This window comes from Mesoplodon mirus (genome assembly GCF_964341445.2).
Source record: "Mesoplodon mirus genome assembly, chromosome: 2".
NCBI classification, from domain to species: domain Eukaryota; kingdom Metazoa; phylum Chordata; class Mammalia; order Artiodactyla; family Ziphiidae; genus Mesoplodon; species Mesoplodon mirus.
This window is the reverse complement of record NC_138977.1, coordinates 120,565,909-120,578,942: the sequence shown is the minus strand read 5'-3', so window position 1 is coordinate 120,578,942 and position 13,034 is coordinate 120,565,909. Positions and strand designations below refer to the sequence as shown.

Sequence of the window (13,034 nt, the reverse complement as noted above, 5' to 3'; positions counted from 1 at the left end):
TGTTGGGTCTCCGTTGCTGCACGTGGGCTTTCTCTAGTTGCGGCGAGTGGGGGCAACTCTTTGTTGTGGTGCTTGCACTTCTCATTCCGGTGGCTTCTCGTTGCGGAGCACGGGCTCTAGGCATACGGGTTTCAGTAGTTGTGGCGCATGGGCTCAGTAGTTGTGGCGCACGGGCTTAGTTGCTCTGCGGCCTGTGGGATCTTCCTGGACCAGAGATTGAACCTGTGTCCCCTGCACTAGCAGGTGGATTCTTAACCACTGTGCCACCAGGGAAGCCCTGAAGTGTGTATTTCAATGGTTTGTTGGTTCCCCCCTTGTACTATTCTTCTGTATTGCATATATTTTTATGCATTACTTTAAACCTTTGTGAAATGGGATGGATAGTTAACATACACATATTTACCTGAAGCAGAAGATGCTATATTCACTTCAGGAGTGACTTTTACTCAACAATGGTAATTTAGGACTTAATTTGCATGTAAAAATTGTTCTAGACCTACTAAGCTTACTAACTGAAAGATTCATTGATTCAGAATCTATTTTTAGTCAGAGATGTATTATTTTAAATTCTGATCCTAGCAAGTGACAATTGTTAGTCTTAGTTGAGATTATAAGCCTTAACAAATTTGTTCATTCTTAGGCAATCTCTAGAGTTGCATTAAATTACAAGCCAATCCATATGGTCCCCCAATGGATGACCGCTGGGAGAGCCTCTAAGAACATGGTGGCATTTCTACCTGGTATATGGCGGGAAGCAGTCAGTGCACTTTACAGCTTTTTTCCTTCCTCCTTCCCTCCCTCCCTCCCTCCGTCCCTTCCTTCCTTTGTCCACCCAGGTCAAATCCCAGGGGGGATTCATCCCTGGGCCTGCTGTGCTCAAGGCAGTTTTGTTTTATTTTTCAATAAAACATGGTAATTTTCACATTTTATTTCAATACTTTTTTTTAAGTTGAAGTAGAGTTGATTTATAATGTTTCAGGTGTACAGCAAAGTGATTCAGCTACACACACACACATGTCCTTTTTCAGATTCTTTTCAATTATAGGTTATTATATGATATTGAATATAGTTCCCTGTGCTATATAGTAGGTCCTTGTTGTTTATCTATTTTATATATAGTAATGTGTATCTGTTAATCCCAAATTCCTAGTTTGTCCCTCCCTCCACTTTCCCCTGTGGTAACCATAAATTTGTTTTCTATGTCTGTGATTCTGATTTGTAAATACGTTCATTTGTGTCATATTTTAGATTCCATATATGTGATCCTATGATATTTGTCTTTCTCTAAGTATTTTACTTAGTATGATCATCTCTAGGTCCATCCCTGTTGCTGCAAATGGCATTATTTCATTCTTTTTTATGGCTGAGTAATGTTCCATTGTATATATGTGCCACTTCTTCTTTATCCATTTGTCTGTTGATGGACATCTAGGTTGCTTCCATGTCTTAGCTATTGTAAATAGTGCTGCTGTGAACATTGGGGTGCATGTATCTTTTTGAATTAGAGTTTCTGTCTTTTCCAGATATACGCCCAGGAGTGGGATTGATGTATCATATTGTAACTCTATTTTTCTTTATCTGATTGACTTAGTAAGCGGACATATATTCAGGGGTTAAGGCCAAGAGTACCGGAGCCCATCCCCACTGCCCCGCCCCCCCCCCAAGTAAGTCCTTGCTTACTCAGTGGCAAGCACTCAGGCAAAATTCAAGAGCTGTGACGGGCAAGTCACTCCGTCATCTGAGCCACTAAAGTAGAGATAACACAAGTGCTTACTTAGAAATATGCCAGCCATAGTAAGTGCTCAAGATGTGTTAGCTCCAGAGAGCCCTCCCCCGGGGAAGATGGCAGCCAGCCCCATGGAGGAGTCCCCAGCCCAGCACAGGCCCCGAGAGCAGAGGAGTGACAGCCGATGGGGGAGCCTCCAGCGTGGGTGGACGGTTCAGCCCCATCCTGCTCGCGCAGTACGGTGTCCAGTGGCTGCCGAGGGGAAGGGGAGGTGAAGAGGCCACGCATGCACCGGTGGGCCAGCGATGGCCAGACACAGTGGCCACACAGTCGCAGCTGCTGCTAGTGAGCAGGGCATGCACGCTGCACCCAGTGGGGCCCATTAGGACTGAGCACAGTGGGCGCTGAGCCGCCCCACTCCGGGTCAGACCGTCCTGTCCTGTTTGATGGGGAGCTTCAAAAAGGCAGCTTTTTTTTTTTTTCAAATATTTATTTTGGCTGTGCTCGGTCTTAGTTGTGGCATGTGGGATCTCTGGTTGCAGTATGCGGACTTCTTAGTTGCGGCATGCGTGCGGGATCTAGTTCCCCGACCAGGGATCGAACCCGGGCCCCCTGCATTGGGAGCTCAGAGTCTTACCCACTGGACCACCAGGAAAGTCCCCCAATAAGGCAGCTTGAAACTGGAAATGTCTGAATCACCGTGATTCGGTGATTGGGTTACATTTTCCAGTCCTGGTAGAAACTGGAGCTTGTGAATTGAGTTGTATTCAATTATAGAGAAATATCAGTTTCATATGTTTGCATACCCAACTTTTATGGACTACCAGTTACAATACTTGTAAAGTTGAGGCTTCCAAATTGTAGAACGAAAGTGATTTTATATTTGTGGCAACGTAGCTTGAAGAACAGAAGGATTACCATAATTCTAATCACAGCTATATTATTCAAGAAGATACTTGGTTCTATGGGGTTTCATAAAGGGGAGGAAAAAAAAAAAAACTCCCAAGGCAGCGAGGCAGGTTTTCATATCCTAGCTTGATGCTTCTCACGTATGGTTCCTGGACCACCTGTGCGTGAATCTCCTCGGGGAGGACGCAGACCCCAGGCCTATCCCCAGATCCCCGAGTCAGTAATCAGTGGAGATTTTTCAAGCTGGTGGTGGTGATTTCCTTTCTCTCTCCCCTCTCCCATTCATCTCCCTGCGCTGCAACTAAACTCTGTGATTTTTACCCCAAACCCCTCAAAACCTGTACTCTTGCTTAAAACCACAGGGACTCCCACTCTAATTGTCGTCTGATGCACAAGCATGGAGGGGCGGTCTGTTTTCAGGGTAGCAGCACCGTCCAGCACAACTTTCTGTGATGATGGAAATGTTCCCGTCTCTGTCCTGTCCAATAGGGCAGCCGCCAGTCACCGGCAGCTCCTGGGCACTCGGAATGGGGCAAGTGTGACTGAGGAACAAGTGTGTACTTTCATCTTATTTAACTGCTTTAAATTTAAATAGCTTGGGCGTGACAGTGATGATGGCTGGACAAGAGCGTATCTGGGACACTTTAGAGTTGACTGGACGGGCCAGGGCAGGCTTGGGGAGGTCCCTGGGGCTCTGGCCGGAGCTGCTGGGTGGGAGGGGGTCACTTAGGGAATAGGGAAGAGTCGGGGAAGGAAGTGACGTTGGGTTGAGGAGTCCCTGGCTCCAAGACAGACATCTTGAGAATGTTCATGAACATAGAGCCAACTCCTGCTGGTCTGGGACACACAGGTGACTTTGCTGATCTCTGCTCTGATTCGTATAAATCTTGCCTGAAAGGCAAGCATTGGAGAGTTGGAGCTTAGTTTCCTGTCCCTCACACTTTCATCATCAGAAATTATGTTCCACGCAAAATTCCTAGTTTGCTAACAAGTCTTACCTATAGGATCTTTTAGTCTTTTGAAAGTTTGAACATGTTGTTCATAGGAGCCTTTTTACAAATAGAGCTGAGATACTTGGAAAAGTCTATAACAACGTGTTCATAATCCAGTTAATTACCACCGGAGGACACCATTTGGGGTTATTCCCATGACAAAGCTTCTTCTAGTCTAATTCAGAACTCTCTAGGCTGTGCTATCCCGTATAATAGCCACTAGCTCCATGTGGCTATATGAATTGAAACTCTTTAAAAATAAACTCTCAGTTCCTCGGCCACACTCACCCCACTTCAAGCGCTCAGCAGTCACATGTGGCTGGCGGCTGCCATACTGAACCAGGCAAATTCCAGAACATCCGCATCATGGCAGATAGTCTCACTGGACGGTGCTGAGTTAACTGTGAGGCTCCCGTGGAAGGAGAAGCCTCAGAGAGCCGAGGGAAAGAAAAGAGAGTGGCTGGAGCATGCAGGTGAGGGGAAGAGCAGAGAGAGGCCACGTCGCGCGTGGGCCGGGCCCCTACTGTAGAAGGCTCGGTTTTATCTCCGGGCGCTGAGATGCTTTGCGGGGATTAATCAGAGCGGCCGCGGGAAGACAAGTCGAGACTGCAGAAGGGGTCAGGAGAGATTCCAGGCACGGGGGAGATCGCGATGGAACTGAGGGCAAGCGGAGCGACAGGGGGTGGTGTTTTGTAGGAGGGAGAGAAGTGCTGGCTTGTTAACGGACTGCGTCCTGGGTGACATTTCTGGACCAATGCACAGCCCCCTCTAACACATACTTCAAATCATCTAGGGGGTAAACGGGTCCTAAGACAGACAACTAGTAGGCAAATGAGTTACTCAAAGAATTTCTAATGGTAATAGCTGTAGCATAACAGAACCAAAATGCAGATACACAATTAGACCAACCCGCAAAACACTGGGAACCCAGCCTCTCACACTCAGATCTGACCTGGGGCAGAAAAGCCTCTCAAACCTGGCGTTTCCAGTTCTCATCACAGAGCTGGGGGTAGGCTCAGGGTACCACAGGCCGAGCAGGAGAGCCCTGATTTCTGTGCCACGAAATCGAAAGGATCAGGGTATCTGATGAGCTAAAAACCAAACACAGACAGAAGACACGGAGCAGCCTTGTTTCTTCAGAATGATCAAAAGTTTTCTATATGAAATTTTAAGGATAAAGGTGAACCTGATTCTGATTTTAAAGACTTAACGTTTAAAGAAAGCTTTAAACAGAGGACAGCGTGTATGATGCAACTCTGATTTTTAGGTGAAATTGTTCAATGTAACAGAAGATGTGATGAGAGAACTTTAAACATTATGATATAAAAATGCATTCCAAATCTGCATGACCTTCTCGAGACAAGAACCCTCAAAGATGGGAACAGGAGTCCAGTACCCTCTCGGCCACCAAACAGACCTGCTCTGTTCAGACCACAGTCCGATTGGCTCAGGTATTTTGGGACTTGGAGAAGACGAAAGGTTTTCCCAGAACATCTTGGGATCACAGAATTTGGCATTTCAGTATGTCTAATGACATGAGAGTTATAATACTCGCAGGAAGAGAAACTGGTCTATTTAAATGAAAGCTGAAACGTAGTCACTTGGAGTTGGTAAACTAAGTTTCAAGGAGAAATTACATACTAATTCTGGGGTTTTGACACACTGTCGTATATTTTAGAAAAGTCAGCTAATTTATTTGGACCATTTCCCCAACTGAAAAATGGGTGTCTCTCACTTAAAAATCTTGAAGAGTTGGTGATAAAGTAAAGAAAAGTCCTTGATAAAGTTGAAAGATTTTGCTTTTGAGATAATAAGGAAAAAAGAGGGAAAAGTTTAAAAATGTATTCATTTCTCCTTTGTTTAATCTCTGCAATCCCTATCTCACTTGGCAATGCTGTAGGCTATACCTGGATGCAGCTCTTTGTGGCTTCAGAAGTCTTTAGGTAGCCCAGTTTGGTCAAACAGCATGAAGTTGAGAGTGCAGAGAACTGTAACAGATAGATGGAGATTTTGCACGGAACAGTGTTAAGTACTCTGAATCTTGAGAAGAACCTGCGAATGAATCCTTGGTGCCTCGAGACCGTGGTGAGGCAGGCTAGGCCCTGGGGGTCAGAGAGGCCTGGCTGGATCCTAGCACCTTGGCTTTTAATAGCTGGGGGACCCGGGAGAGTCATCAACCTGCCAGAGCCTCAACTCCCTCATCTGTAATATGAAAATGAAGACCCAGGGGAAAGCTGGCCTGTGGGTGTGAAATCTCTTTCTAAAGTCAGGTGTGCCTGACAATTTCTATCACCATCCAGATGAGAGGAGAACACGAGCCAATCTTTTTTTTTTTTTTTTTGCGGTACGCGGGCTTCTCACTGTTGTGACCTCTCCTGTGGCAGAGCACAGGCTCCGGACGCGCAGGCTCAGCAGCCATGGCTCACGGGCCTAGCCACTCCGTGGCATGTGGGATCCTCCCGGACCGGGACACGAACCCGTGTCCCCTGCATCGGTAGGCGGACTCTCAACCACTGCGCCACCAGGGAAGCCCGAACACGAGCCAATCTTGGTGGCTGTTCTGAAGCACACGTCAGGACCCAGAACAGCATCTGTCCAAAGGGCAAGTCCTATCTGACCAAATGGCCACGTTCTGCTGAGACCACAGACAACTCTGCCAGTCCCCAGCGTTAAGTCCCTGCCAATGAGCATGGACGCCTGTAGACACTGCTGTGTCCCTCTCGTGCAAGCCTGCGAGACAAAAACTAAATAACGGAAAGAAGCAGTGACTAGTTTAACTCTTTAACAAAAATCAAAGAAAAATGAAAATGATTTGGAAATGGCAACAGTTTAATTGAACCCTTTTACTGTCATCTACCCTGTCTGAAAAAGGAAATCAGTAATTTTCTGACTGTTCTTATAACCTGACAGTGAAACTGGTTCACACAATGAAAACGTACATAATCCAGTGTCAAAAACTGGTGATTTACAGAAATCACCTCCATTTATTTTTTCCAGCAAAGAGGAGAAAAACACACGTTTCCACAACTCAGTGTTTGAATCACTGGCAAAAACTGTCTGCCTCATTCAACGTTCCCGGCCACGAGCTCCTGGAGCACTCTGATGGCCACGAATCTCCCGTGGTTCAAACGAAACGGAGAGCCCACGCATGAGGATTATGTGAGTTGAAGACAAGATGCCTTCTCACAATGTGCCTAAAAAGAAGGTCTTTGAAGAATATCCAGATCTTTAAAGGAATGAAAACACTCCTGTTTTGATGTTGGTTTTGTTCCTTTTAATGATTGATTTTTGGTTTTTGGAATAAACTTTCTTCACTGGGACGAAGGAGTTGTATGACTTGTAAGTGGAAACCAAGAGGCCGCTGGCTAATACGTACGCCTCCCCTCCCACAGAGCTTTTCTGTCGCCCCAAAACCCTCTTCCATGATTTTTGTTATGGTTCGGAAAGGTAAGGAAAATGACTTCAAGTATTCAATTCCTATCAAAAATTGGTATCAAAAGTAATAAAGGACCTAATTTCTTTATATTTCCATGTTTTAAAAAATAACTTAAGAAGCAAGAGGTCCGGCCCTTTACTTGTATAAATACCACAGCGTAACTAGAGTTTCTTAAGACAACGTGGGGAGGAGTCCGTGTTGAGCACCTCGATCATTGATCTTAACGTTGGGAACGTCTCGGACACGGACGGAAGAGTCTTGTAAGAAGGTGAGATACTGAAAAAGAAAAACACAGAGCAAGCGTGTGAAAATCAACATAGCTGTACAAAAAAGGCAAAGCTTACGGTCTATTAATTCCTATTACGATATTCACTTTCCAGTACTCCCTAGGCACGACAGCAGACAATGTTACAAAGCAGGGGGCGCTGTGAACAGAGCAGGTCCTGCTGCAGCGATGGTCTGGGGTACGGGCAGGTTCCCACTATGAGCTGCTGGGAAATTCAGCCAGTCTTCGGAAAGAAAAATCAACCCCTGATTTGCACAGCGAGTGTTACGCACACACGTCCCATTGGGGCACATGCTGGACATGGAACCGGGAGACACAGGTTTCGGGTCCAGCCTTGACCCTTATCAGCTTTAGGGGTTCCTTTCAGCCCCGCTTCCCATATCTGCAGCAAGAGGGAGAGGGTTCCCAACTCCCAGAGCTAGCAGGAGCATGGGATGGGTGTGAAATGGCAGCTGCACAACATAGGGTAGTGTTGCTATCTTTTCCTTAAAGAGCTGTTGAAAGATCAACACTGTAAAATGATGTAGGAAACAGAGGCGAGGGCTTTGACCTTATGGTCATGTTACTAAGACGTGTAAACTAGTAAACGTGAAACAAGAATATACTGCAACGAGGTGTAGCTGTTAGGAGTTTCCATTACAGAGCTCATGGAATCCTTGCAAACTGGACAAAAGTGTCCTACAGACACAAATTTCTGTTTTAAACAGAGCACAAATTATCCAGCAACTTTTAGAGAGGTTGCTGTGTTCAGTAGGTAATGAAAGGCAGAACTGGAAGTGGTTGTGATATAAAAAACATAGAGAAGGAGCAGGAATAAATAAGGTTAAACGGTGAGATTTGCTTATTCCTAACTAACTCTGAAAGCATCTGTGAGTTTAATTTCATTGCAAATTTACACGTTCCCTGTGGTGCTTCTGAAAACAAGGGCCAGGAAAGATCAGAGCCTGCTAGGCTCTCTTACCGTAATCGTCAGGGGTAATTTCTGGCTAGCGTTTCCTGACTCACGTGTATTCCGCACCTAAATAACAATAAAGTACCACCTTCCCAAAACCTAGAGCGCAGGAAAAATGCAGCTGAAAGGCAAGGCACTACCACCGAGACTCAGTCTGAATTGGGTGCAGCTCAGTGTTCAAAGTCACTCCCGAATACTGACCCTGAGAGTCTGGGACAAAGGGTGGATTAGGCAAGAGATATGGATATCTGACTCTATAAATAAGACATTTGTAACCCTTTCTTCACAAACTGGTTTCCTTACTTTATTCATTATTCACGTTTATCCATATACTCACCTGCTAATGGGTCTTAACGCAACAGCAAAAACATTTTAACCTTGAAAAGTGGATTAAATTCACTGTATAATCATAACTCATAAAAATGAGTACAATTCCAGTTTCACAACGCTCCAAAAGTAACGGGGAGCCCCTTCTTTCCCTTTTCAGTTGTAACATCCTTTTGTTTGACCCCTATCAAGCAGTTACCTTTTCAAGTTCATCCAGCTTTTAGCTATTTTGCTAAAGGCCTCTGAACCAGGGGCGGTCATAGCTTCAAAGTCAACCAACTGAAAAAGAAAGAAATTTAACAATGTGATCAAACATGGAGGGGAAGCTCCCTTTGGGATCCATTGCATTCGTGTGTCTCAACACAGAACTCCACAGATTGGGATTTAAATGTTTCCCTTCCAGCTCCAGCTCCGACATACCTTCCCTTTAGGAATTTTTCCTGCTACTTCTTTTCCACTCGCCATCAGGGCTCCCACAATCACTGAGTAAGCGATCACGCTGTTTAGGTAAAGAACAATTACCAGTCAGTCCCAGGCCACGGAGAGTTACCGCGTTAGAGCTCACCACGGATTTTCCATCCTAAGAGATGACATTTTATTTCTCTTAAGAATTCTCTGGACATTAAACATAAGAATATTTTCATTTGCCTTAAAAATATTTACTAATTTACCAATAAAACTATTTACTGATTTACTAATTTAAGGGTAAACGTGTGAGAATAATATTTTTCTGAGAACAAAAAGTTTCTTTTAATTAGGAGTTTTCTCCTCACTTGGCTTTTCTCTTCTTGTGAAAGAGTGAATTAGAAAATGTGCCTGCTTATATTTTTAACAGCTTCATGAGGCTTGGCTTTAAAACGCAATATATACGATATACTTTGTCAATGCAAACATATTAATATTATTGTTTAAACATTAAACACTTTGGCCCCGAAGAAGAAACAAGCAGAACGCGTTTGCAGAACGCACTAACAGACTGGCCCGAAGCCTGATGCGTTACGAGGACTTCCCGGCATGTCCGGACTCACTCTGGATCCTGATGTCTTTGTGGCACCAGCTCTGTGCCCTGTGCCAGGCAGCCCAGGACGAAGACAACTAAGACAGACGTCTTGCCCCAGCGAGCGGACACCAGAGAGAGTGAGCCCGTCCCGGGGTCGCCTGCCAGGGAAGCCCTCACTGAGGCCGTGGCCACGTGCGCTGCATCTTCGAGGGCCACGGGTGGGGCCCCCGAGGCAGAGGAGGGGGAAGCGGGCCGGCAGGGGCGGGGGACAGGAAGGTGTGGGCACGGGCAGGGGGCGCGGGAAGGCAGAGAACAGGGCGGCACAGCCGCCGTGAGGACACGCGCGTGCACAGCGCCTGCGAGGGCGGCAGGCGGCAGGCGGCACGTGGAGGCTGCCTGCTCGTCACCAATCGTGGGCACATCTAATGACGACTGTCCTGAAGGCACAAGATTTATGTTCCCATTGTGTTTCAATGTCGTCGTTACCGTTATGTAAGTTCCGCGTAAGGGCACGCACCCATCTACACCGCAGTGATCGCCACAAGCCTGGTTTCCCTACATCACCACACAGGGGACCCCCTTCGCCCATGTCGCCCACCCGCCCCCAATGCTTTTGTCATATTATAACAAAATTTACTACCACATTGTGGAGAGTTTTACTTTCTAAAGTAGTACTTAAAGATCAAGACATTTAAGTGTATTACTTTAGCCAAAACATCTTAAAGTCAAACATGTGCTAACAATGGCATATGCCATTCGCATGATTTACTGTACACGGTACCAGATAAAAGGGAAGAAAAAGAAAGCTCTACAGACACATCCTTGTTTGAATGACACCTGAAAGATGCCTGATGAATTCAGTAAGTAGCAAGAATCCATTCATAATAACAGAAATACTTTGCAATGGTTGGTGACCCAAAAGTATTAAACGTTAGGGCTAAAGGTCAATGAATGGCCAAAACTTGGGGCCAAGGGGAGAAGAGGGCAGGGTACAGTCTGGGCAAATATCAGAAATTAAAGCACAGGGAGCACACGTGTGCACACAGTGAGACTTCAAGCTCCAGCCTATAAACGCCAAGTACCTTCTTTTAGAACTACCTTCCAAGACCCTTGGTGATGCAGTAGATCAAGGACATCATGTTTGGGTGGACTTTGAAAAAAACCAAGGGGGTCTTCCCGCCATTGCTGGGGTACCTGTACCCAGGGCCACACAGGAGATGTAAGCAAAAGGAGTGCGTTCTTCACTCCAAAAACTGTCAGATTAGAGGATAGCACTCACCTGGATCCGCGAGAGAGCGGCATTAAATTATAAAAGTAATAAACTAAGGATAAGATTAAGTTGCCAACAGCATCAGTCTCCTAGGAAAAAAAGACATGTGCTTATGAATTTAAATAACAGATTATAAACTCATTTCTTATTAGGTGACAAGACACATCAGAAGCATTTACATTAGGAAGAGGATTATTTCATTCTTCTCCTACAAGAACCTACTTTTCACATCCTTGAATATTTTATACTCTTTCCAATGATTTTTTTTCTCACGAGAGGGTATACATTCAGTTCGGTTTACAGCAGTATGTCCCCAGCTGCCTTTAAAACTGCAACCTTTTCTGATAAACCTAGACATCTGTTTCAGTCTATAATGTTACTTGAAATGTCAACATATACATTGAGATTAAAATAAAACAAAGCACTTATTAATACTGAATACACTTTCTCAGACTACAGGCCTCTCTACTCCAGGGTTCTGATTAGTGCCTTACCCCCGCCCACTGAGATTTAGGTGATCAGTATACTTAATTTACGTGTATAAACTGATTAAGATCCTGAGAAACAAAGTAACTTCCCAAGGGCCACGGGCATCCATTCCAGAATGCGGATGGAGTGGCCGCTACACTGTCCGCACAGTGACAGCTACGGCGACGGAGGTGACATTGCAGCTCCTGCTACCAAGGAGCCCCGGCTTGAGTCGGGGAAGCAACGGAGGGAAGAGGTCACAGTCCAGGAGAGTGTCACTAAATGCAGCACAGGTCATGTCCATCATGGACCAACTTGTTCTCTTAAATCTTGACAAAGCCCAAATTTCTGATACTGTGACACAGTCACTACATACATGTATCATTCCCCCTCCCCAGTTTCTGTAGTTACTAACTACGGGAATTGTCTCTACAAGAATATTAAAAGAAATATTTACCGCTCAATTAAAGCTGATTTCAAGCATAAACTGTGTAATCCCAAGGAAAGGGTAAAGTCTTTAAGAAGTTTACAAAAGAATCAGAAGAAGCATGGATAAAATGAAGATAAACAAAAACCTACCCCAAATTCTGATGAGAGAATCAGTACTTTTCCTTTTGCTGTTAGATCTTTATAAAGTGCATCTATTTCGGCGTGATATAATTGTGTTCTTTCTTCTGTGGTCTGAGTTTCCACGGAAAATAGTATATTGCCTACCCTAAAAATACAAGAAGGTGTGTCGAAGGCACGTATCATACGGTTCAAAGAGCTAAGCACAGAAGGGTGGGGAGGGCAGCGTGGTGACAGGGTCACAGGACGCAAGGAAGACTGTCTCTGCCTCTCTGAGCAGACAGATGGGGTGTGTCTCACAGCAGGCAGCTTTTCCACAAAATATGGTTTTGCTCAGTCTAACTGTAGGCCCTGTTTACGTGAGCTTAAGCTAACACAGGAGGAGGAAACTACACAGAGTACAATGTATTTCAATGCCCAGGAAACATTTTATCAGACAGCCACCCTATTACAATAGAAGAGCAGGGGCCGGGGCTGTGCCCTGAAAGCGAGTTCAGGGCCTCCACTGTTTCCTTTTCTTTAAGCTTCTGCTGCATGTGTAGCTCCATGTGAGGCTCTGTGGAGCATATAAATTCTATGCAACAGGTATTTACTGGATAACGCCAGTACCCAAACGCTGAAAATACTCCTCAGACCCTCTAAAGGACAACACAGCAGAGCTGCCGCCTTGATGGAGGGACGGAGGGGGAAACGAGGCCACAGATTATGATGAGACCATGCGTAGAGCCGTAACAGTTCATCAGAGGTCCCAAGGAGAGAGAGTTGATCTACTCTGGAAGACATGGAAGAAAACAGGAAATGCTTGCGGAGGAAGGGGCCTGAACCTGGGTCTTGAAGAGGAGGATTGCAATGCCAGAGGCCCAGAGCCAGGAGGTGGGAGGTGACCTCGGGGAACAAGCAGTCCAGCTGAATTAGCAGGCCAGGCGCTGGCAGGAAAGTGCTTCAGGGAAGGCAGGAAGCGTTGTTTGAGGCCATGACTACAAAAGGCCTGAATGTGCGGCAGGGGGGCCGATTTTGGTGTCAATGGGCAATGGCAGGGTATGGACTGGGGAGGGAGTTCTGGAGCCACAGGGGCACCCCGTGGACCTGGCCTTAGGACCC

At 45.7% G+C, this 13,034-nt stretch overlaps 1 protein-coding gene across 6 annotated transcripts in view; it reads right to left on the bottom strand.

Annotated features, from left to right (window-relative positions):
* Nucleotides 1-6,438: 6,438 nt before the first annotated feature.
* TTC13 (tetratricopeptide repeat domain 13) overlaps nucleotides 6,439-13,034 on the bottom strand; it is a 70,925-nt gene continuing 64,329 nt past the window's right edge. For all 6 annotated transcript variants that reach the window (XM_082629638.1, XM_082629639.1, XM_082629640.1 and 3 more), the window contains 5 exons: nucleotides 11,946-12,081; nucleotides 10,908-10,987; nucleotides 9,049-9,127; nucleotides 8,828-8,907; nucleotides 6,439-7,339 (listed from right to left, as the gene is read on the bottom strand). In XM_082629638.1, coding sequence (XP_082485764.1) covers nucleotides 7,225-7,339; nucleotides 8,828-8,907; nucleotides 9,049-9,127; nucleotides 10,908-10,987; nucleotides 11,946-12,081 — 490 coding nt within the window. In that variant the 3' untranslated portion in view covers nucleotides 6,439-7,224. The remainder of the gene's footprint in view (nucleotides 7,340-8,827; nucleotides 8,908-9,048; nucleotides 9,128-10,907; nucleotides 10,988-11,945; nucleotides 12,082-13,034) is intronic.